The 26,211-nt window shown below is 37.0% G+C and overlaps 1 protein-coding gene across 1 annotated transcript; it reads left to right on the top strand.

Annotated features, from left to right (window-relative positions):
* Positions 1-722: 722 nt before the first annotated feature.
* On the top strand, positions 723-3,588 carry LOC110693813. The gene is made up of 4 exons (XM_021870961.1): positions 723-780; positions 1,136-1,385; positions 2,997-3,164; positions 3,252-3,588. Exons 2-4 carry the CDS (start codon positions 1,145-1,147, stop codon positions 3,305-3,307), a joined length of 465 nt encoding a protein of 154 aa, XP_021726653.1. The 5' UTR covers positions 723-780; positions 1,136-1,144; the 3' UTR covers positions 3,308-3,588.
* The last annotated feature ends 22,623 nt before the right edge of the window (positions 3,589-26,211 follow it).

The raw sequence follows: 26,211 nt of genomic DNA, 5'->3' as shown, positions 1-26,211 counted from the left end.
CTAACCCACCTCCACCTCCACCACAATCAAATCCGATAGTTGATCCCATCGACCCTGTGAATAACGATGTGGTCAAACAGCTGCAAAAGACCAAGGTGGAGATGAATGTATGGAAGCTTTTGGCCACTTCCCACGTGCATCGAAAGGCTGTAATGAATGCTCTGGTAAAGATAGGAGTTGATGATGACATGACTCCTCAAGGATTGGTCAACTTTCTCACTACTGAGCTGCCGAGTACTAGCAATCTGATCTCCTTTTCTGATAAGGATCTACCCCCGGAAGGGGACCAACATAATAAGGCCTTACACTAGGGGTGAAAGTAGTTTGGATAAAAACCGAAAACCGAACCAAACCGAACCGAATAAGCAATTCGGTTCGTTTTTGTTCGGTTTTCGGTTTGGATCGGTTTGAGAAAATGAAAACCGAATTGTATCGGTTTGGATTCGATTTTGGGATTTTAAAAACCGAAAACCGAACACCGAACCGAAATTTATAAGCCCAATTATCTCAGCCCATTTTCCTACATATATATACCCAAACCCTAAATAATTTCCCTCTTTTCCCTTTTCCCTTTCAGAGTTTCAGTCAGTCGTTTCTCTTTCCCTCACTAAAACCCTAGATTTTCCCTCATCTCTCCCTCTCACCACCTCACTCCATTCGTCCACCACCACCAATCCACCACCTCACTACTTCCTGCTTTCCTGCTTTCCTACTTACCAACTGTGTTCCGTTCGAGTGTTCCAACGCCGGCCGCCGCTGACCACCTGTTCGAGTGTTCCGGTATGCTTTAATTTCAATATTTCATATTTCACTTCTCTTTTCCTGCTCGAATTGCATGTTTTCTTTGTTATTTTGAATTTCAGATTTCACTTGCACTTCTCTTTTCCTGCTCGAATTGCATGTTTTCTTTGTTATTTTCGAATTGGTGATAGATTGTTTTCTTTGAATAGTTATTATGCTCGAATTGTATTATGCTCGAATTGCTGATATTCCTTCAGAGTTCAGAATATATGTTGTTCTATTATAGTATTATGCTCGAATTGCATGTTTTCTTTTTGATAGATTGATTGTTTTTCATAGATTTGCATAAAAATTGTTGGTTATTGAGTGAGTTCTTTTTTCTGTTTTAAATCAGATTATCAGAATGTCCACAAATATGGATAATGTTGAAGGGAATGTCCCTATTGAGGAGCATGAATCTGACAATGAAAAATCCAAACCCAAGAGGAAGAGAATGAAGGATCGTTCCGAGGTTTGGGAGCACTTTATCAAGGAAGAAACACACACTGGAATGGAATCACGTTGCAAGTACTGTGGTATAAGATACAAGTGTGGTACAAAGAGAAATGGCACTAGTCCATTGTGGGCTCATATAAATAGATGCCGTAAGTACCCCTATAATACTCCTAAAGAATCAAAACAAAGTTTGTTGTCTTTCAAAAGCAATAAAATTGAAAGTGGTTGTACTAGTGGATTGTCTTATGTGAAATATGATCCAACTGTAATTAGAAAAGCTTTATCTGAGATGGTTATAGTTGATGAATTGCGTTTTAAGTTTGTTGAGGGAGTAGGCTTTAAACAATTTTGTAATGTAATGGAGCCTAGATTTCATGTCCCTTCCATAATTACTGTGGCTAAAGATTGTTATGAAACTTTTTTAACTCAAAAAAGAAAGCTGAAATTGGTATTAAAAAAGTGTAACTCAAGGGTTTCATTAACAACCGATACATGGACATCTATTCAGCAAATTAATTACATGTGCTTGACTGTTCACTTTGTTGATAATGACTGGAATTTGCAAAAACGCATTCTGAATTTTTGTCCTATATCAAGTCATAAGGGGGAGGAAATTGGGAAAGAAATTGAGAAATGTTTGCTTGATTGGGAACTTGAGAAAGTATTTTGCATAACTGTTGATAATGCTAGCTCAAATGATACCGCAATAGGATATATGAGAAGGAAAATAAATGGTTGGAAAGCTGGGGTTCTTAAGGGTCGGTTCCTTCATATGCGTTGTGTTGCTCATATTGTGAATTTGGTTGTGTCTGATGGCTTGAAAATTGTTAATGAGTCTATTAATCGTGTGAGACAAGCTGTAAGATTCATCAAACAATCCCCTTCTAGGTTGGTAAGGTTTAAAAAATGTGTTGTGGAAGAAAAAATCAACTCTAAAAAGTTGTTGTGCCTTGATGTGCCTACTAGGTGGAATTCCACCTTTTTAATGTTGGATGCTGCTTTGGTGTTTGAGTATGCTTTTGAGAGGTACTCTGAGGAGGACCCTCATTATGTGATCGAGTTAAATGAGAGGGAGGGGAAGGGCTGCCCTACTTCTGAGGATTGGGAAACAGTCAGAAGGTTTTCTGAATTTTTACAAGTCTTTTATGATCTTACGTTGCGTGTCTCTGGGTCTTTGCATGTGACTTCCAATTTATTTTTCCATGAATTGGTGAGTGTTGCTGTCCTTTTGAAAGATTTGATGACAAATGATGATGTGGAGATGTGTCTTATGGCTACTAAAATGAAGGAGAAATATGACAAATATTGGGGTGATCCGGAGAAAATGAACATGCTGATTATTGCTGTTGTGCTTGATCCTCGTTATAAGTTAGATTATTTTGAGTGGATGTTAATTGAAATTTATGATTCTAAGCATGCATTTGTTTCGGTGAATAATTTGAAAGAGTCTTTGAATGCATTGTATGAGGAGTATCGTGGTTCTTCTGGTGATGTGATTAGGGAGGAAGTGTCCTCAAGTATGGACAGTTCCCAATTTTCTCCCAAACAAAAGAAGCTTCAGGTATTGAAGAGTAAGTATAAGAAACATAAGTGTGAGAAAGATGGAGAAGCAAAAATTGAGTTAGACAAATATTTAGAAGAGGAAACGGAGGAGGAATGTGAAAATTTTGATATTTTGGGGTGGTGGAAGTTTCATAGTGCTAGGTTTCCAACAATTGGAAGAATGGCCCGTGATATACTTGCTTCCCCTATCTCAACAGTAGCCTCTGAGAGTGCATTCAGCACTGGTGGTAGGGTTCTAGACCCATTTAGGAGCTCCTTAACTCCAAGGGTCGTTGAAGGACTTGTTTGTGCTCAAAATTGGCTACGTTCTTCTCCCTTTCCTAATATAGAAGAGTGTTTACAAGAAGTTGAAGATCTTGAAGAAGGTAACATAAAACAACAATTATCATGTTATTTTTTTTCATGATTTCATATATATTATGTAACTTGTTTATTTTTTTTAATGTTATTAGACTTGAGGAATATGACAATTGGTGGTCAAAACCCGGACTTGGTTGAGCTTGATTGAGAGTTAGCTGCCAAGAATGAAGCTGCCCTATTGATTGAAGACTTGAAGTTTCTGCCAAGAGCCTAAGAATGAAGCTGCCCTGTTGGTTGAACTAGTTCATTTGTGGGCTGTTTGTCTGTTTTATTATCAATTCATCATGTGGACTGTTTTGATAATTTTAAGACTTGTTAAGTTCTTATGTCTCAATGTGGACAATGTGTAAGTGTATTTAATTACTATGGCAGTATGGCTGGACAATTTAGTTACTATGGCAGTATGGCATATGGTTGTGACTTGTGAAAGTTGTATGTTAAAATTTATGCTTTAATTTTGTTCAGGAACAGGTACAAAATTTAGGCCTTTAAAAGGCCCAAAATTATATGCCCAATAAAAAGCCCAGATTTTAAGGCCCAATACAGCAGCCCATAAAAATTCGGTTGGATTGGATTTAATTCTCAAAACCGAATTATTTCGGTTTGGATTGGATTGGATTGAATCCAAATTCGGTTTGGATTCGGTTTCAAAAATCCGTAACCGAAATAATTCGGTTTGGATTCGGTTTGGGGTGTAATCCAAACCGAATACCGAACTTTCACCCCTACCTTACACCTCACTGTAGTGTGTAGGCAGATGAATGTTCCTATGAGCCGGTTGATAATGGCTCTGCAATTAATGTGTGCCCACTCCGTACTGCAAGGAAGTTGGGTATAAAGAATGAAGAGTTGACTCCCTCCACTCAAGGGATTCGAGCTTACGATAATACTCGTCGTCAAGCCGTGGGTACTATCATATTGAATATAACTACTGGGGCCATTGAACGTCGCACCAAGTTTCAGGTGGTGGACATTAAGGCCTCTTTCAATCTGTTGTAAGGACACCCTTGACTTCATGAGCTAAAGGCGATTCCGTTATCGCTCCACCAGAAAGTGAAAGCCATAGTTGGAGGGGTTCTGATTACTATCGATGCTTCTCCTATGCACATTCAAGTTATTGATACTCCTATCGTCCATGTTAAACATGACGAAGAAGATGAAGATCTTTGGGGGTTTTCACTAGATGATGTTCTTGTGATCGAAGAAGAGGAAAAGTGCCATCTCGACTTCGATCCCTATTCAAACACCAGTATCAACGCCATTATGAAGAAGCAAGGTCACTTCCCTGGAATGACCCTTGGGCTCAAGAAGAAAATGGCTAAATCTTGGGGCCATCCTGGTGCGCTCAAGAAGGATACTTTCGGCATGGGATTCGAGCCAACAAAAGAAGATCTCAAACAAGCTGCATTGAAAATGAAAGCTCGCAACAACGCTCGAATCACGAAGACGGAAATGTCCATGGATCCATATCCGTTCACCCTCAATGGCCAGTACATCAAAGAAGGGGAAGACTTCCCATGCTATGAATTCCCTGAACCATTTGTCCATAATGGGATCCGTGAACCGGGATTCGAGGTGTTCCTCGATTGTGACTTCATCGATGAAGAGCTCTCCACAGTCGAGAAGTCAGCTAGCCTGAACTCTGATGATCTGGGAATCAACCTTCTTTTTGGAATGGAGAAGAATGAATCCAAGCCGGTCTGCAATGATAACTCTGAGCTCGTTCAAGCCGTCATAGAAAACAAGGATTTCGACCCTCCGAGTTAATCGTCCAAGCTGACAACATTTCAAGGGGATGGCGCAAGACATTGAGGATCACTACGCCGACTGGAGAGAAGTTGGAAATAACCGCTGGCGAGGGTCCTATGTTTGATGAGTCTGAATCGTCCGGGTCTTAGTCCGAATCTGAGTCTAAGTTTGTAGATGAGTCCTTAGAGTCTGAGGCTGACCCTTTTTCTGCTATAGAGTTCAATCCTGAGTCTCTTGTTGAGTCCTATCCTTCTAGTCCTAATAATTCTGGTGAGGTCGCAGCCGACCTTGCCTCTCTTGATGTATTAGCCAATAAATTCAATGAAATGAATGCCTGTGCTTACGATGCGTGCCATTCCCCTAGCCCTGATCAATATTGCTTTGCTAATGATAAAAATAACAAAGAAATAATAAAAGCACGCGTGAACTCCTGTCGGGAGAGAGGGTCATAGAGATCAGGATCAAGATGAAGATCCGCACCCGCTGCTCGGCCGTCGTATCCTCTATATCGAAGCCGCGAGCAAAACTGAATCCGACTCCGATCGTCCACTCCTAGGACCACCTCGAGACACCGGTCGGGTCCTGATGTGCTGAACGACCGGACCCAACAAATCAGCTACCTCAGCCGATGTCCAAGATAGATCAGACATCTAGCCTACTGCCCGGTCAGTAAAGCGCAACCCGCTGATCATGCTGAAGTCCAGGGGGGTCACCGTCATCTCCCTCCAAGCAAAGTGAAACGTGTTGGTAGTATCCCAGAAATACTCCAACAATGCGCGAACGACCGTCGCGCCGCAACCCCGGGGGCTGCAAAACCCTACAACCGCCGCGTAGAAATCGACCAAGCCAGACGACTCCCATAGGGCGCTCGTAGCAGGATCCCTCGTAATGACCTGGTAAAGTTGAGGGATCAAATCACCGGCCCCGGAACCATGCTGGCGAAGTGTGCCATCGACTATGCCGGAGAGTGCGCGGTGAGAGATGTGGTTTTCACGGCAGAAAACCAACTGGTCTGGGGTCCACGGAGGTGGAACCCACCTACCCCTACTCGTAGAAGTCCGAGGCTCGGACTCCAAGACGTCGTCGTCCACGCCCTCAGGGACAGTGGGAGTGTCCTCCCGAAAAGCCCGACGCCGGCCGCGGGTAGAAAGGTCGCAATCTCGTCGTCTAGGCATGCTATTATAAAAATCTAAATGTTTAGCATCATTTCCTAAACATTTTTTTAGGTGCATATTTATAATAAAAAAAATAAATATCTAAATACTTAGCATCATTTCCTAAGCTATTTAGTTGTTTATTGAATTATATGCTAAATTTTATCTAAATGTTTAGCATCATTTCCTAAACATTTAATTCAAGTTGCATATTTAAATGTTTAACATTATTTCCTAAACATTTAATTCAAGTCGCATATTTACAATAACAATCTGAATACTTAGCATCATTTCCTAAGCTATTTAGTTGTTTATTGAATTATATGCTAAATTTTTACCTCAAGGCTAAAAATTGGCAAAATTATGGTATTTAGTTTCTCCATGACAAACTAATACTACAGTTCTCCTAACCGCATGATACTATGTTCTCCATGACAATATAGTACATATGCAAATTATGAATCAACAAATCATTTCACAAGATTCACCACCATTTTTTCACCATTTCAAAGCATGAATATTATTTCACAAAGTAGCACCCAAAAATGGTGATTTGCTCAATTCTCCATCAAATCATGCAATTTTTGTCTCAAATTTCTCACAAACACACATGTCCACATATACAAGTAAAATCATGGCAAGAATTTCAACATAAAGCTTCAAAATCAAAAACCCCCAAATTGATTTTTTAGGGTTTGTCATGAAATTGTTAATATGAAGCAAATTCAAAGCAAAAATCAAAGGGAGCTTACATGAATGTTTGTAAAGGGTCGAAAATGAGGAGAAGATCGAGAAATTACAACAAAATTGGTGAAATTCGAACTCCAAAACTCGAAAACGTGTTCCAGCCACCAGCGCAGCTGCCGCGACACATGCAAGATTAACCGTGTCACGGTCAAGACTAACCGTGTCACGGCGACCTTCAAGCCTGACGGAGCTCCGAAAAGTCTGGGCTGCAGCTCCGGGACAGAAGCAGAAGCAGGAACGGCAGACAGCAGCAGCGCAGAACAGTAGCAGGAAAACCGCAACAAAACAAAAAAGAGAGAAAAGATTTGCGGACTAACCGTGTCACGGTTGCCGTTACTGTGTCACGGCGATTTTCGAACGGCCGGCGGTTAACCTCAGGCGTGGCGCGGCAGTTTTTGGTAAGAAAGGAGCAAAAATGGTGAAGTGTGAAAGCAAGTATGAAGAAGAAATGTGAAATGTGAAATGGTGAAAGCAAGCATGCCGATTTAAAGACAGAAAAGGACAAAAAAGAGAAAAAGTGACCGTTATTGAATGATTCAAACAGCGAAAAGAAAAAAAAAATAGGGGTCCCGTGACACGGGATTCTTGACCGTGTCACGGGAACCTGCTGACGTGGCACGACAAAACTGCATTTGGTCAGGGAATATTCTTGGTTTTTTGACCAGTTTGACTGATTTTCCGAGCTTATTAGGCGATTTATTTTCGCTACAGTTACGCGGAAAATTCCAACTGATGTTTAAGGGGGACTAAAATTACCATTTTACCCCTGGCAAGCGTCAAAGCCTATTTTTCGGCATTTTAAGCATTTAATATGGTCGGATAATCGGCTTAAAATTGTGAATCATATTCGACCCACGTTCGGGGATAATCGAACCACCATATACTTATCAATTTTCCGCAATCGTCGGCTTTCCTCAGGCTTGGAAAGCGTTATCGGTGGATTTTTCTTCAAGTATAGAAAACCGCCAAGTCGGCTTTCCTCAGGCTTGGAAAGCGTTATCGGTGGATTTTTCTTCAAGTATAGAAAACCGCCAAGACGGCTTTCCTCAGGCTTGGAAAGTGTTATCGGTGGATTTTTCTTCAAGTATAGAAAACCGCCAAGTCGGCTTTCCTCAGGCATGGAAAACATCATCAGTGGATTTTTCTTCAAGTATAGAAAACCACAAAATTCCTTTGTCGGCTTTCCTCAAGTATGGAAGGCATTAGCGGTGGATTTCTTCAAGCATAGAATGACACCAAATTTGTTTGTCGACTTTCCTCAGGCATGGAAAGTATTATCCGGTAGCTTTCTTCAGGCTTAGAAAGGTACCAAACTCTTCAGTCGGCTTTCCTCAAGCATGGGAAGCATTTCAACAAATGTCACTCAGTGGATTCCTTCAAGCTTAGGAAGCTGCCAAACTCGTTTGTCACCGACACACTGGTGCCAGATACGTTTCTATCCCATTACTCTCTTATCTGTGGAATTAACATTTTTTTGCAGGTATCGGCGTATGAAGAGTGATTTAGGATCGCAGAACGTCTTAAATCATTCTCCGTCCCTATCGACTACTTTGACTATCGTTTTCGAAACTAATGTTTCTACAAACTCAGTCAAAGTGGGGGCTTCTGTAGACACCTAAAAATGTCTCCCCAAAACCAAACCCGATGATAAATAACCTTTCACCGCCACAGTTGGTCGGGTTTAGTATTTAATCCCGAGAGTGCTTGAAAAATCGTATTTTATTAAATTCATACCTTTGAAAGGTCCATGGATTAGTCTTGATGTTTGGTAAAAGCATAGTTTTAATTTTACCCCAAGCTTGTTAATTAATTTTAAGCCCAAACCTTTTTATTTTATTATTTTATTATTTATTTTTATTTCATTATTTTCTTATTTAAGCCCGAATAATAAAAGTCAGGAAAAAGCCCGAAATTATCAATCGGCACTTAAAAAGCCGAAAGAAATTAGGGTTAAAAATGAATTTAGACGGAAAAATGGATTGGAACTGATTGTGTCACGGTACAGCCTGATCGTGTCACGGGAACCCTTCCCGTCTGACGGTGGGACTTCCCGTGACACGGGAGGTCTGTCGTGACACGGGATGTTCCGTGTCCTTTCCGCGTAAACCCTTAACGTGTTTTTCATTCCGTTTTATGAAAATTTCCCGCGTCACTCCAAAACTGACCGTGTCACGGGAAAGTGTACCGTCTGACGGTACAGTTTGACCGTGTCACGGTACAGTCTAACCGTGTCACGGGATACTTTTTTAGGGTTTTTATCATTTTAGGGTTCCGTGTGCTCCCTCAGCACATTTCCTTATAAATACCCCCTCATTTCTGATGTACGGGGCAACCAGAATTTTATTATTCTTATTTTCTCTCTTCTATGATATTAATCTAAACCCTAGCCTACCCTTTTCACTTCAAAATTCCTTCTTCAAGCACTCAAAGGAGTCCATATTTTACTCGAGGTTCTGTCCTTAAGACAAGGCATGAAAGGTAGAATCGTTTGAGGGTTTGGCCCCAAAATCAACCTTATTTTATTTAATTTAATTTAGTTATTGTTTTATTATTTCCTTGAAGTTACTAACTCATTTATTATTTTGTAGTTGCAAGCAAACAAATTCAAAGTAAGGATCATGCTCTTTTATTATTATTATTATTATTATTATTATTATTTTTCTAACAATTTTATGTTGTTGGGATTGTGATTAAATTGGTTTTAATATTAATGTTGATTCTATTATTATTGTTATTATTGATCATAATATTGCATGTTTAAAGGGAATATGTAATTGAAAATCACGCCTAATAAGATCCATTTATGGATTGAAGCAAGCGTCTCGGAGCTGGAATCTTCGATTTGATGAGGCAATCAAACAGTTTGGTTTTCTCAAAAGTGAAGAAGAATCTTATGTCTACAAGAAATTTAGTGGGAGTAGCTTAGTCTTCTTGGTTTTGTATGTAGATGACATACTACTCATAGGAAATGACATACCAATGCTTGAGTCAGTCAAGGAATGGTCGAGAAGTTGTTTTTCCATGAAAGAACTTGGAGAAGCTGAGTACATTTTAGGAATCAAAATCCATAGAGATAGGTCTCGAAGGATGCTTGGACTGAGCCAAAAGACTTATATTGATAAGGTTCTTGCAAGGTTCATCATGGAAAACTCTAAGAGATGATTCATTCCTATGTCACATGGAATTTCACTTAGCAAGAGTCAGTGCCCATCGGAGCCTGATGAGTTGAAGCGGATGAGTAGCATACCTTATGCCTCGGCTATAGGTTCTATCATGTACTCGACCAGATGTTGCATTTGCTCTGAGCCTATGTAGCAGATTCCAAGCAAATCCAGGTGAAGCACACTAGACTGCGACTAATAACATCCTAAAGTACTTGAGAAGGACTAAAGGAATGTTTTTGGTCTATGGAGGAGTAGATGAGTTGGTTGTTAAAGGTTATACTGATGCAAGTTTCCAGACCGACAGAGATGATTACTGCTCGCAATCAGGGTACATCTTTTGTCTGAATGGAGCAGCAGTGAGCTGGAAGAGTTCAAAGCAAGGCACTATAGCAGACTCTACGACAGAATCAGAGTATTTAGCGGTGGTAGAAGCAGCTAAGGAAGCTGTTTGGATAAAGAAGTTCCTAACAGAGCTAGGCATCGTACCTAGTGTTCTAGAAGGAATTGAGTTATTTTGTGATAATAATGGAGCTATTGCACAAGCAAAAGAACCAAGATCAAAAGACAAATCCAAGCATGTAATGAGGAAATATTACCTCACTCGCGATATTGTAGACAGGAATGATGTCAAGATCTGCAAAGTTCACGCGGATGAGAATGTTGCTGATCCACTCACTAAACCTCTCCCTCAACCCAAGCATGAAAGTCACGCTAGGGCTGTAGGGTTGAAGAAAGTGTTAGAATGGCTTTGAATTGTTTTTGTTTAGAGAAACTTGTTACAATTTAAAGACATGATTTTCATGTTTTATGTTTATATGGTTGTAGACACCTAAAAATGTCTCCCCAAAACCAAACCCGATGATAAATAACCTTTCACCGCCACTGTTGGTCGGGTTTAGTATTTAATCCCAAGAGTGCTTGAAAAATCGTATTTTATTAAATTCATACCTTTGAAAGGTCCATGGATTAGTTTTGATGTTTGGTAAAAGCATAGTTTTAATTTTAGCCCAAGCTTATTAATTAATTTTAAGCCCAAACCTTTTTATTTTATTATTTTATTATTTATTTTTGGCCCAAATATTTTATTTATTTTTATTTCATTATTTTCTTATTTTAGCCCGAATAATAAAAGTCAGGAAAAAGCCCGAAATTATCAATCGGCACTTAAAAAGCCGAAATAAATTAGGGTTAAAAATGAATTTAGACGGAAAAATGGACTGGAACTGACCGTGTCACGGTACAGCCTGATCGTGTCACGGGAACCCTTCCCGTCTGACGGTGGGACTTCCCGTGACACGGGAGGTATGTCGTGACACGGGATGTTCCGTGTCCTTTCCGCGTAAACCCTTAACGTGTTTTTCATTCCGTTTTATGAAAATTTCCCGCGTCACTCCAAAACTGACCGTGTCACGGGAAAGTGTACCGTCTGACGGTACAGTTTGACCGTGTCACGGTACAGTCTAACCGTGTCACGGGATACTTTTTTAGGGTTTTTATCATTTTAGGGTTCCGTGTGCTCCCTCAGCACATTTCCCTATAAATACCCCCTAATTTCTGATGTACGGGGCAACCAGAATTTTATTATTCTTATTTTCTCTCTTCTATGATATTAATCTAAACCCTAGCCTACCCTTTTCACTTCAAAATTCCTTCTTCAAGCACTCAAAGGATTCCATATTTTACTCGAGGTTCTGTCCTTAAGCCAAGGCGTGAAAGGTAGAATCGTTTGAGGGTTTGGCCCAAAAATCAACCTTATTTTATTTAATTTAATTTAGTTATTGTTTTATTATTTTCTTGAAGTTACTAACTCGTTTATTATTTTGTAGTTGCAAGCAAACAAATTCAAAGTAAGGATCATGCTCTTTTATTATTATTATTATTTTTCTAACAATTTTATGTTGTTGGGATTGTGATTAAATTGGTTTTAATATTAATGTTGATTCTATTATTATTGTTATTATTGATCATAATATTGCATGTTTAAAGGGAATATGTAATTGAAAATCACGCCTAATAAGATAATTTGGACAACCGGTTTAGGATCCTTTTAATATTATTATTAATTGAAGTGATCACCAAATTTTAGAATTATGTGTGCATTAATTTTAAACCAATTTAGTTAAATAATAGTTTGGAGCGAATTGAATTATTGTTTGTATGCCTTTGAGATCACAGGAATGCTTTTCAATATAAGAATCGAGTAGAGGCCAATTCGGGCGAATGTGACTCCATGACTCACTTCGTACCATCATCCCCGATGCTCCTTTCGTGGTTCCGAACCATATGGAGTTAGTAATCTCATGGATTATGAATGGGGTGTAATCTTCACGGGTGAATCGTTGTTGCCTATCGTTGTCCCTTATCGTGGTTGCCTTTTATGATCCGTGAACGGTTTACAAGTTCCTTAAAAAACTTGTTGGCGGCTCCCTACTTTATTTGTCCCTAATCGTAATGTCAATTCCCACTTCCTATGAGTGCCAAGCATATTCACCACATGCTTTTAACGTAGACGCACTTCGAACGACGCCTACAATGGTATGAAATTTTTCATCTTATTTAATTTTGGTTTAGTATTAAATAAAATGTCCAACATATTTATTGAATTTAATGAGCTTGTCAAATACGTGATTTGATGAATGAAACCCCATAAGTGAACTGAATTCATAAAATATTTAAGTTCCTAATCTGAGTTGTTAATTGGACATAAATAACTCAATAAAAGGTTTAGCATATAAGATTGATTGATAGTGCCGTTTCATGCGCTATGGAAACATGGAGATGTTTAGTCAATCATATGGATATGTATAGTCGATACATGATCGAACATACCTACTTAGAAGTTATAAAACTTCGCAAATTATATTAGTGGATTCCTTAGGCATGAGTGGAACACTACTCAATTCAATGATTAGTGTAACTTTGATGTTGTCAAACGTCATGCCGTAAAAGGGGACTATAAAGGCGACATTCGGGTTGTGCTAAAAGTTGAGTGGGAGTTTTGGTTTCCACAAGATTGAATAGGTCCTCCTATGTTAGATGGGATGGGTGTCTTGGCCTCTTGAATAGTAAGAATTGAAAATGCATGGCAGTGCTCAAATGGATCATAAGATGATCATTTGCTTAGCAATTCAAACTCGAATTTTTAGAAATAATTTGAACGCTAGTATGGATAGCATAGAGATGTGATCATACTATCAAATTAGACATTAAGAGACTTAAGGAATTTGAATATTGCATACTTGTCTCGGACAAGTGGGAGATTGAAGAAATGTGTCCTCGACTTTAGTGCAATTACTTAATATAATTATGGATTGTATTATGGAGATAGTAATTCCTTTATTTGGGTCGTCTATACGTCTTGCTTGAGAATGTTATAGAACTTTGGGTTAGTAAGTAACAAACCCGAAGCCCGCCTAAATGGATCCTACAAGGTCATACATTAGGCTTGGGTCAATAAAGAAACCCGAAGCCCAAAGTGGGCCTTAGGGTGACCGGCAAAAAGGGGAAAGGGGAGAGAAAACCCTAACCTAATTAATAATAATATGATTATATATTAATTAGTTAGGGATAATAAAAAGACACAGTATTCAGTTTTCTGAAAAACTACGTAAGTTTTCTCTTAATATTTTCTCTCTAAAATTGGTTCTCAACTCCAAGAAAGGTGAAAGGTTTTTCTCGTCCAACTAGCATTGGTGGAGTGTTGATTCAATCCAGTGGACCAAATAGAGGAGTTACAATTGAGGCTCTTTATCTCCGGTAGAGAAGAAGATTGCTAAGAGGATTCACGCTTCAAAGGTTAATTCTAAACTATTATGTGATCCTTTATTTATATATGAGATCCTGTTTAGGTGCGTATGAATGTGATTCATGAAATTCCGCTTAGAGTACCTAAAACCCTACACTAGGTTTATCCCGTGTCAAAAATGGCGCCATTGCCAGGGAAGACATGGTGATTGCTATTTTTGATGAGCCTATTCCAATTTTTTGGAAAATACAAAAAGAATGTTCTTTTTTTGATTTTTCTTTTGAGATTGTAATCAGAGAGCACGTGGTATTTTTCTAGTGCCATTTGAAGCATGGGAGAAAATCCTAGAGTGGAATTGAAGGAGCTTGGAGTTCTGGGAGCCTATAGGTATGAGAGTGGGATTGCTCTACCTACGACACCGGAAACCGACTTTAAGATTAGACCGACCATGATTACTTTGTTAGAGAGGCGTCAATATAGTGGTGCAAAGCCTGAGAGTCCCCTCAATCATCTTAAGGAGTTCGAGAAGTATTGTAACATAATCAAGGTGAATTGGATTTCTGAAGACTTTATTTGCCTTAAACTTTTCCCTTTCTCTCTCATTGGACGTGCATTGGAGTGGTTGGACAAGGAGGTGAAACCAAACTCCTAGAGTACATGGGATGATGTAACACCCCCAATTTCCCTCAACGCAAAAGACCAGTATAATACGTATAATTATACCGTAGAGATAGACTTGGGCGTATTACCGTCGCTTGATTACGCAAGGCTACTAAAAATACTAAACTCAACAACAAAACTTGCAGCGGAAACTCAACTTTCTTTTATTATTACTTATAAAAATAGTAACGTTGTTATGAGTGCTCAAAAATAAAGACAAGGCCAACATTCCTAAACTAGGTGAAGCAAATCCCTGGACTCCCATATGCTCATTCATGATTCCACCTGAAAAATAGTCAACACTGCTTACCATTACGATAAACAGGGCGAACCAAACACAAATAAGAAATACGGATTAGCAAAATATGCTAAGTACGATAAGTGCAAGATAGTGTAAACTCAATTTATTTGCAAACATGCTTTTAAAACCAATTTCAATAATTAATCTAATAAATTTAAACTCATTATTCCAAAACCGATTCCAATGATTCAATATTCAAAATAATAGTTAATAAAACCAATTCCTTGATTAAGAAACAATTCCTTTTAATCCAATTCCTCACCCAAGTGTGCACACCCTCCAAGCTAGTCTCCTTATATTACAAGGCTATTCTTGAGGAAGGACTCGGTCATACAAAGTCCAATGCCTTATCTTTAAATCAAATCCACATAGTGGGATTGCTAACATGCTTATAAAGCATTAACAATAATAATTCAATGGTTCAATAAATCCTTTTAATATTCAATAGTTCCCAATATTATTTAAACACGATAAGTAATCCAAACCATTCAAAACATGATTAAAAATCAATCATTCAAATACTTTTATTAAAATAAATACCATCAAACATAATTTATTTCAAAATCAATTTAATACAATCACCAATCAAATCATGTAAAACATGTTACTCAAACAAATTAATTTTAAAAGTATCTAGCCACCTAAACGTACCTTGATCCTTGCTAGAAAAACAACACAAAAGAACCTCAAGAACCTTGATTGAACACAATATAACCTTAATCAATATAAGGTTAACAAATAATTAAATTAAAAGCTCTCAACTATATGTACATGAACCTTTCAACATAAACATTATTAAAAATCTGATTTTATATAATAAAAACTACTCATAATAATTATTTATAAATCCCCCAAAATAATAATAATAATAATAATAATAATAATAATAATGATAATAATAATAATAATAATAATAATAATAATAATAATAGTTGAAGAATAAGAAAAGATAAGGAAAATAGAAGAATTGGATTTGCGTTGGAAAGAATAGGCAGAACTTGCAGAGGCTATAACTCCTTTGATATAACTCCGAATTTGGTGATTTCTTGAGCCTAACCTCAAGGAATTTTTGAGATGAACAATATTCTGTGAAACGTTAATACCCCAAAACTGACCAGAAGTGCCCGAAAATTGACTTCAAAGATAAACAGGATGATTTGTGTAAAAAGAGGAGAAGAAAAGTAGAGAATTGGTGTGAATAAGTGGGAAGAATTAAGGGTCTATTTATAGTGTTGAGGGTGTAGAAAGGATAGAGCTTAAGGTGGAATGAGATTAGAATAAGAACATGATAAGTTTAAGTTTGTTGAATGAATTTGAGTAACATTTGGTCCAGATTAGTAGGTTGGTTAAAAGATAAGAAAAATTATTAAAATCTGCTTTCTATACGTGTTCCCTCTAGGTTTTCCTTGGGAGGGTTTTGTTCTAGTGCTTGACTAGGGTTTCCTCTTCTTGGGGTTCTTTCGATTTTTATCGAGTTTGATATCTCGTTTTGCTTGATTTTTCGCTGCTACAATCTTTGATCATGGCTGATCAAGATAAAAATCTCTCTTTAATTGGTTCGAATAAAATTGATGAGGTTGATAATGCTTTGTCAAAAGAAGGTGATATTGAGGAGGCTGTCAAATGGGATGACAATGGAGAAGAGGATGAGGATGCCCGGATTGCACTTGCGTTGGTACGGAAAATCTGGACTAACCGAAATGTGAATGTTAACGCATTCATAGCAACTATGAAAGATGTATGGCAACCCAAACACAAAGTTGATATCTCGAATATTGGAAAAAACTTGTTCATGTTCCAATTTCACCATTGGAGAGATAAGTATAAGGTGTTGAAGGAGCAGCCTTGGCACTTTGATAGACATGCTTTGGTTCTTGGAGAGACGGATGATTCCATTAAACCCTCGGACACGCAACTTCACTTACTACCAATGTGGGTTAGGGTTTACAATCTTCCCTTAAAGGGGCGCTTAAACCTAAGCAATGTTGAAAAAATAGGGAATAAGCTAGGAACTTTTGTAAAGATGGACAATGCTGCTCAGGTCGGGGTTGATAAGTCCCTACGTATTCGTGTTCTTGTAGACGTCCGTAGACCCTTGGTAAAATATGTTAAATTGAAGTTGTGCGGAGGCATTGAAGAGTGCTTCGATGTGAGGTATGAAAACCCCCTATTTTTGCTTTTATTGTGGTAGAATGGGGCATGGGGTGAAGGACTGTGAAGAGTGTAGGGAGATTGATGAACCGGTGGTATCTTATGGGACGTGGTTGAAGGCCTCTCCATGGAAGTACAATGCTGCTTATAAGAGAGATGAGGGAGGGAAGAAGGGTGAAAGTTGTGCTAGGCCTTTGTTCATTACTAAACCAAAGCAACCCACTATAAAATGCACCTCTAGCACTCCCATTCATGAAGTTGTTGACAGACTGGTAGGAGTAGAATTAAATAATGATGGTGGAGTAAATAATACTGTGCAATCAAATTTTGGTGAAATTTTCACTTTCAACAATGGTGAAAATAATGATCTCATGTTAGAGAAGCCCGTGGTCGAGAATGAAAATAGCAGTGCAAAGCAAACTCATGGCAGGGGGTGGAAGAGAAACCCACGAGATGGTGATCGTAGCATGGGGTATGATGTGAAGCTTGTAGGGGAAAAGAGGAGGGAGCGTGATGAGGGTGCTGATAAGAATGACTTGTTGGCAGTTGAAGGCAATGCAAGAAGTAAAAAGAGATCAGCAGTTTCGAACACTTCCCAAGTGGCGAGCCCCACACAATGGGCTCTTGGTGATCAATGAGTTACACCCTCTCATGGAACTGTAGAGGCCTGGGATGCACCTCTGCAGTCAACACCCTGAAACATATTGTGTTTCTAGAGAGCCCCCAAATGGTTTTTCTTTCGGAGACTCAGTTAAAAAAGCATGAACTAAAAAAAATAAAAAATAAATTTCTTTTCAATTATGCTCTTATTGTTGAGTGCATGGGTGAAGGTAGAAAAAGAAGTGGAGGCCTTGCTCTTTTGTGGAAAAATACCTTGAATGTGACCATCCTTTCTTTTTCACAAAATCACATTGATGCTTGGATAAATTCGGCTGCTCATGCAGGGTGGAGGTTTTCTGGAATTTACGGTCATCCCAATGATGAAAATAAACACAAAACCGGCCTTTTATTGAAGAGCTTGATGGATTTCATTGATGAGTCGTGGCTTTGTGGAGGGGATTTTAATCTCATGCTTCTTTCTAGTGAGAAGCAAGGTGGACGTCCTTTCAATAGTGATGAAAGCCGAAATATTGCGTGATGCGGTCCAGTTCTGCCAATTGAATGACATGGGCTATATTGGCCATGATTATACTTGGACCAATAATAGAGGCGGTAGTGAGAATGTGCAAGAAAGGTTGGATCGTTTTTTTGCTAACCAAGCTTTGAAGGACACTTTTCCGGGAACTTTTGTCACTCATTTATCTAAGAGGCGCTCCGATCATCTCCCTATCTTATTATGTGTGAAAGAAGCTGTGAACACTCCGAAAAAGAAGAAGAAAAAGGTGCGGCTTTACCGTTTTGAGGAAATGTGGTTGAGGGACGAAAATTGTGTTAACATCGTTACAAAAGCGTGGGAGAGGGGTGTTGACATATGCTCCAAAATAGCTTTCACCTCGGCAAATTTGAGTGCTTGGAGTAGGGAGAAATTTGAGGATTTTGTGAGGGAGTTGAAAGATTATCGTGCAAAAATGGAGAGCCTTATGAGTGAGGCTCAATCAGATGAGGTTATTGCACAAATGCGAGCTCTGGATGATCGGATGGATGAGTTGGAACGTCATGAAGAGTTATATTGGAAGCAGAGAAGCCATCAAGAGTGGTTAAAAAATTATGTGACTTTGGTTATGAAATGTGTTTCTACTGCTTCTTTTGATGTACTTGTGAATGTCCAACCTTCGAAATCTTTTAAGCCTAGTCGGGGGCTAAGGCAAGGTGATCCCCTATCACCTTTCCTTTTTATTATGTGTGCGGAAGGTTTGTCTGCTTTGATTAGAGATGCTGAAAATAGGAGACTCATTCATGGTGTCAAAATTAGTCGGAATGTGAATCCGATATCTCATCTTTTCTTTACCAATGATAGTCTCTTGTTTGTTCGGGCTAATGAAGAAGAGGTAGATAGTGTACTCGGGATTGTTTCAACCTATGAATTTGCTTCTGGTCAGAAACTGAATATGGATAAATGTGAGGTATCCTTTAGCCGAAACATTGAGCAAGAACGGAAAAACATCCTTCAGATGAAGTTATCTTTTAAGGCTGTCGAGGGTCATGACAAATATTTAGGGCTCCCAACTTACATTGGTAGCTCTAAAAAACAGGTTTTTCAAAATATTCAGGATCGAATTTGGAAAAAATTGAAAGGTTGGAAAGAGAATTATTTATCCCAAGCCGGGAGGGAAGTGTTGATTAAATCGATAGCCCAAGCTATTCCTACTTACTCTATGTAGTGTTTCATTATTCCGATGAGCATTCTTAATGCGGTTGAGAAGTTATGTAGGAACTTTTTTTGGGGACAAAAAGAGGATGAGAGAAAGATGAATTGGGTGGCTTGGGAAAAATTATATATTCCAAAGAAACAAGGTGGTCTTGGCTTTCATAACATGAGAAATTTTAATAGAGCCCTTCTTGCAAAACAAGCTTGGCGAATTCTCACTAAGGAGGACTCTTTAATGACGAAAGTACTCAAAGGCAAGTATTTCCCCCACACTTCTTTTATGAATGCAAAAATTGCATCACATTCGAGTTACACATGGAGATTGATTATGGGTGCGCGTGATGTGCTTTCAAAAGGCATTAGAAAGGTTGTGGGAAATGGAACTTCAATTAACATTTGGGAGGACCCTTGGGTTCCCACCCTCCCAAATTTTTGTGTGTTGAGTAGCAGAAGGTCAGCTGATGAAACCCCTGCCACTGCTCGTGATTTGATGAACGATAGGAATTGGAATAAAAATTCTCTGAATTCTCTTTTCTCGGCATTTGAAGTGAAGGAGATATGTAACATTCCAATTCCACTATTTGATAGCCCAAATACTTGGTGTTGGCATTAGTAAAAAAATGGTGTTTTCTCTGTGAAGTCAGCCTATAATTTGCTGAGTCTGGAGCAGGATCGATCAAAAGCTTCCACCTCTATAGCCTCGATTACTTTTGACTGGAATTGTATCTGGAACGCTGCACTTCCCCCGAAAATTAAAAATTTCTGTTGGCGTGCTATTCGGGGGGCTGTTGCTGCTCGTGCTACGTTGTTCATAGAGGTATGATGATTGACCCTGTCTGTCCTATGTGTGGTGATGCCCAGGAAACTATTTTGCACATGCTTGTGTTGTGTGAAGAAGCAAAATTGATGTGGCTTCTTTCTCCCCTGCGGCTGGATGTTTCGATTGTTAGTTCCAGTAGCTTTGTTGAGTGGTGTAGTGGGTTGAGGGTATTGTTCAAAGACCCATCTTGATGGAATGTATTCTGGAGCATTGTGTGGGGAGTGTGGCTTCGAAGAAATGATTGGGTGTATGCAAGTACAAAAAAGGAGTTAACTGAGGTTATCCACAAAGCTGTGAGTGTGGTGGGAGAATTTAAGAGCGCTAATGAAGAAGCTAATTCTAGCCCTGTCTCTGAAGTGTTGGAATGTAAGTGGAACTCTCCTCCGACTGGTATTGTAAAGATAAATACTGATGCTGCTATTTTTGAGTCAAATATGGTAGGATTGGGGGGTGTTATGAGGGATAATATAGGAGATGTGGTGGCTGCCACATGCTTGCATGTTGCTGGGAGTTTCAACGTTGATGTGGCAGAGGCAATGGCTTTGAGGCACGCTTTACTGATCGCATTGGAGGCTGGCTTCTTGAAGGTGTGCCTAGAAACGGATAACCTTAAGCTGTACCATAGCCTGCGTAAAGGGAGGGAAGACTTGACACCCTTTGGTCTGATCATCAAAGATATTAATAAGCTTGCTAGCTCCTGCAATACCTGCTCCTTTGCTTTCGTTAAAAGATTTGGAAATCAAGTGGCTCATTTCCTAACAAAGCTTAGTAGCAAGTTCTCTTCTCTTAGAGTATGGTTGGAAGAATATCCTAGTGAGATTCTTGAGTTTGTATTGGCTGATTTAAGCCCGGCTACTTCTTAATAATATCTCTTCGTTTTCCCGTAAAAAAAAAAGATAAGAAAAATTAAATGGATACACATATGGTTGGGAGAAGGAAGATAGGAACAAAATGAGATAGAGAATTAGAGGTTAAGTTAAATAATTATTAACAAACTAAGGTGATAAATCACTCTTAAAAAATGATAAGCTCACGTTCACAAAAATTTCTGATTTTTTTTAAATAAAAACAAAAATCATAATAAAATAATTGAATAAATAAATATTTTAGATAATATCAAAAATAGTTAAATACATAATGTATATTAGATATTTCTCTTGAAATAGTTAGTATAATAAAGGATGGACCGACCTTAAAAAAAGAGTTACGCCCCCGTAACTCGATCAACACTGCAACTCACTAAATAAATCAACTATATTAACAATTTATCAATAATCATCAATCAAAATAAGGAAAACCAGAAAGTTTCAACACATCCAAAGAGCTTAGGTTACAATCATTTGAATACGAATAAAAGTAGTGAGTAAACTCGAAAAATATTTTTATAAGTCATTCGAAAAATAATTTAAAATACTTACATTAGGAGAAATTGTTGTAAAAGTCTCGTATATATATAATTACAAAGTATGAACTGAAATAAAAATATTTAATAAAAGACTTTAAAAGATCTATGAAAGTTTTCAATCTAAACAACTATTTAGAAACAAAGAATACAAAACTTTATTTTGAAAATTGTGTATTTAAAAATTCATTTTGCATAATTGTTATAAAATACTTGTTTCAATAAAAGTCTTACTTTTCCATAAAGAAACTCAATAATCACATATTCAACTTCATATCAAACACTATCATGGGTACTAAGCATAAAAGGAACACATCTTATCTTGACCCTCTTATCGCTCGAAGATTAGCAACTTGTCTCAAGGTATCCTCCAAAAAGTATTAACAACTTCCCAAACACATTCATAAATCCTGGTAATACATCCTTAAATCGTAATCATTAACTCTTGGTTACTTCATAATACTTCGTTTTAAACATTTAAAAACTCGATCATCTTTTCTCATAACTTCAAATTCCTTAATTTGGTTGCTATAATCCATAACTCATCTTTAAGGCAATTCATTAACATCTCAATGCAATAATTGATTATTCCATCATTAATAACTTCTCTATATCGATTAACTTTGTTGTCAATCCCTTTGAGTAAAATTGACTCAAAATCCTCTAACTTTTGTATTAAGTTTCTTCAAAGATTCAACCATCATCCATTTAGCTTTGACTAATAACCACAATACTCATCCTCACACCATATGGATACTTTCCACCATTAGATACAAACTATCATAAATTAATGCTAATATCCAATTCGTATCTCCCAAAAATACATACCTTACTCTAACACTTATATAGGACTAGTTCAACTCATCATTACCACAAATAATATTTCCTTGATCAACATAAATCATATTCCAAAAATTAGGAAAGACTTGATAGCACAAATCCTCCAAATATTCATGATAACAATCCAAAATAACTCCTCATTTATCCCATATAAGTCATCAAATCCTTTAATCTCAAAATAACAAATCAACCATATTGACCACATGTAACACTAGTATGATCCAAATACTTGCCACATATCACATATCCAAATTATACTTCTCATAAAGGCCAAAGTGACAATTCCAGTTATGAACCCACTAACTGTGATTCCATTATCTTTCAAGTAATGCAAGTTAAATTAATTTTGTCTCATTTCATCAATCATTTACATCTGTTTCACACACACATGCAAAACAATTAATTTAATGTCGAATCACACGAACAATTCAATTCAAAATCCATTTGCATTAAGCAATTCATAACTCAATAAACCAAGCATAACTCAAGATCACCCAACCATGGGTAATAAATAAAAAATTTCGGACCTCTTGACCGTTCCCTAAGGTGTTTTAACACCAACTTTAATGCACACATAATCGCATACTCAAGTTTCAAATAATTTCAATTCTTTTAATTTTCGAAAATAATAGATATGTACTTGAATCATGATTATAGGACGGTCGAGCCGCGTCTCACAGGAAAATTACCTACGACGTTGAGGCGAGCCTTTCCTAGACAAAGAGTCGTACCCATTATAGGTCTCCGTAGAGAACTCAAGTGTACTTTTCTCATTCATCTTTCCACAAATAGGAAAATAGTTTTATATAAAAATAATGCTTTTGACTCTCACACAAATGCAAAACTTTATCTATCCTATATGCCCTTCTTAAGTCTACCCACAATTTTTATTATTACTCCAATTTTAATCTTTTTAGGACCGTTGAAACTGATACCACTTTGTAACACCCCCAATTTCCCTCTACGGAAAATACCAGTATAATACGTATAATTATACCGTAGAGATAGACTTGGGCGTATTACCGCCGCGTGATTACGCAAGGCTACTCAAAATACTTAACTCAACAACAAAACTTGCAGCGGAAACTCAACTTTCTTTTATTAATACTTATAAAAATAGTAACATTGTTATGAGTGCTAAAAAATAAAGACAAGAACAACATTCCTAAACTAGGTGAAACAAATCCCTGGACTCCCATATGCTCATTCATGACTCCACCTGAAAATAGTCAAAACTGCTTACCATTACGGTAAACAGGGCGAACCAAAACAAATAAGAAATACGGATTAGCAAAATATGCTAAGTACGATAAGTGCAAGATAGTGTAAACTCAATTTATTTGCAAACATGCTTTTAAAACCAATTCCAATAATTAATCCAATAAATTCAAAACTCATTATTCCAAAACTGATTCCAATGATTCAATATTCAAATAATAGTTAATAAAACCAATTCCTTTATTAAGAACCAATTCCTTATAATCTAATTCCTCCCCCAAGTGTGCACACCCTCCAAGCTAGTCTCCTTATATTACAAGACTATTCTTGAGGAAAGTCCCGGTCATACAAAGTCCAAGGCCTTATCAATAAAGCAAATCCGCATAGTGGGATTACTAACATACTTATAAAGCATTAATAATAATAATAATCAATGGTTCAATAAATCCTTTTAATATTCAATAGTTCCCAAAATTATTTAAACATGATAAGTAATCCAAACCATTCAAAACATGATTAAAAATAATTCATTCAAATACTTTTATTAAAGAAAATACCTTCAAACATAATTTATTTCAAAATCAATTTAATTTAATCACCAATCAAATCATGTAAAATATGTTACTCAAACCAATTACTTTCAAAGGTATCTAGCCACCTAAATGTACCTTGATCCTTGCTAGAAAAACCACACAAAAGAACCTCAAGAACCTTGATTGAACACACCCTACAAATAAATATAACCTTAATCAATATAAGGTTAACAAATAATAAAATTAAAACCTCTCAACTATATGTACATTAACCTTTCAACATAAACATTATAAAAAATATGATTTTATATAATAAAAACTACACATAATAATTATTTATAAATCCCCCAAAATAATAATAATAATAATAATAATAATAATAATAATAATAATAATAATAATAATAATAATAATAATAATAATAGTTGAAGAATAAGAAAAGATAAGAAACCAAGGAAAAGAGAAGAATTGGATTTGCGTTGGAAAGAATAGGCAAAACTTGCAGAGGCTATAACTCCTTCAAAATAACTTCTAATTGGGTTATTCTTGAGCCTAAACTCAAGGATTATTTGAGAGGAACAATATTCTGTGAAACGTTAATACCCCAAAACTGACCAGAAGTGCCCGAAAATTGGCTTCAAAGATAAACAAGATGATTTGTGTAAAAAGAGGAGAAGAAAAGTAGAGAATTGGTGTGAATAAGTGGGAAGAATTAAGGGTCTATTTATAGTGTTGAGGGTGTAGAAAGGATAGAGCTTAAGGTGGAATGAGAATATAATAAGAACATGATAAGTTTAAGTTTGCTGAATGAATTTGAGTAACATTTGGTCTAGATTAGTAGGTTGGTTAAAAGATAAGAAAAATTAAATGGATACACATATGGTTGGGAGTAGGAAGATAGGAACAAAATGAGATAGAGAATTAGAGGTTAAGTTAAATAATTATTAACAAATTAAGGTGATAAAATCACTACTAAAAATGATAAGCTCACGTTCACAAAAATTTATGTGTGTGTTTTTTTTTTTTTTTTTTTTTTTTTTTTTTTTTTTTTTAATAAAAACAAAAATCATAATAAAATAATTGAATAAATAATTATTTTAGATAACATAAAAAATAGTTAAATACATAATGTATATTAGATATTTCTCTTGAAATAGTTAGTATAATAAATTATGGACCGACCTTAAAGAAAGATAATTAAACCTATATTATTAATTTAGAGATCCAAAAATAATTAATTATTCAAATGATTAAATACTTATATTTGACGCCAAAATTCAAATATTATTTTGGCTCCAAATAATGAATTTACTAAAATACCCTTTTAATAAAATAATTCTTAATTAATTAATTAGAAAATACGTATGAAAATATGGGGTATTACAGTTGAAGTGACTAAGGAGTTTCTATCTCGATTCCATCCTTAAAAGAAAACGACCGAGGCGAGAGCTCTTATTCAAAGCTTCAAGAAAAAAACCATTGAAAGTCTTTAAGAGGCATGGGAGAGGTATAAGGAATACTAAAGAGAGTACCCACACCATGGGATTCCTACCTATCACATCATTTAAATATTATATGGAGGTCTAAGCCCTCGAGGAAAATCTTGCCTTGATGCGGGAGCCGGAGGACCAATAATGAACAAGACAGAGGAGGAAGTAGTGGACGACATTAAAGATGTAGTGAGGCATTATATGGATTGGAGATGATGAATGTGAAACAACAAGCAAAAGTGGTGCTTCGATGTACTCGGCTAATCACGTCAATGCCATCAACAACTTGTCTTCACAAATCTCGAAATTAGGGAAGGAAATGACCTCTATCAAAGCCAAACTTGAGGGTGCTTCTTCTCATGCACCAATTCTTCCCTCCCAAAATATAAATAGAAGTATATTTTCAAACTTAAATCCCCTTCCCTCTTTTAGCAACATGTCTAGTGGTTATATGTTTTGTGATTCGTGTGAATCATATGATCGTGATCCTTCAAATTGTCTAAATGCTTCTTTTAATGGATGTGATGATTATTTTGACAATGAGAATGAACATGTGAACTATGTGTCTAATAACAATGTTGGACCAAGATTTTATAGTCAAATAAATAATGGGAATAGGAACCATCATAATGGGAATTTTGATAATTATAGCCACAATGGGGGTTAGAGAAACCAAGGAAACCAAGGTTTCCGAGGAAATTATAACCACCAAGGTTATGGTGCTCAAAACCAAGGGCAAGGATATGGGAACCATAATCAAAATTATGGTA

Source organism: Chenopodium quinoa, unplaced genomic scaffold (assembly GCF_001683475.1).
Source record: "Chenopodium quinoa cultivar QQ74 unplaced genomic scaffold, ASM168347v1, whole genome shotgun sequence".
NCBI classification, from domain to species: domain Eukaryota; kingdom Viridiplantae; phylum Streptophyta; class Magnoliopsida; order Caryophyllales; family Amaranthaceae; genus Chenopodium; species Chenopodium quinoa.
This window is presented reverse-complemented; position numbering and strand designations above follow the sequence as displayed.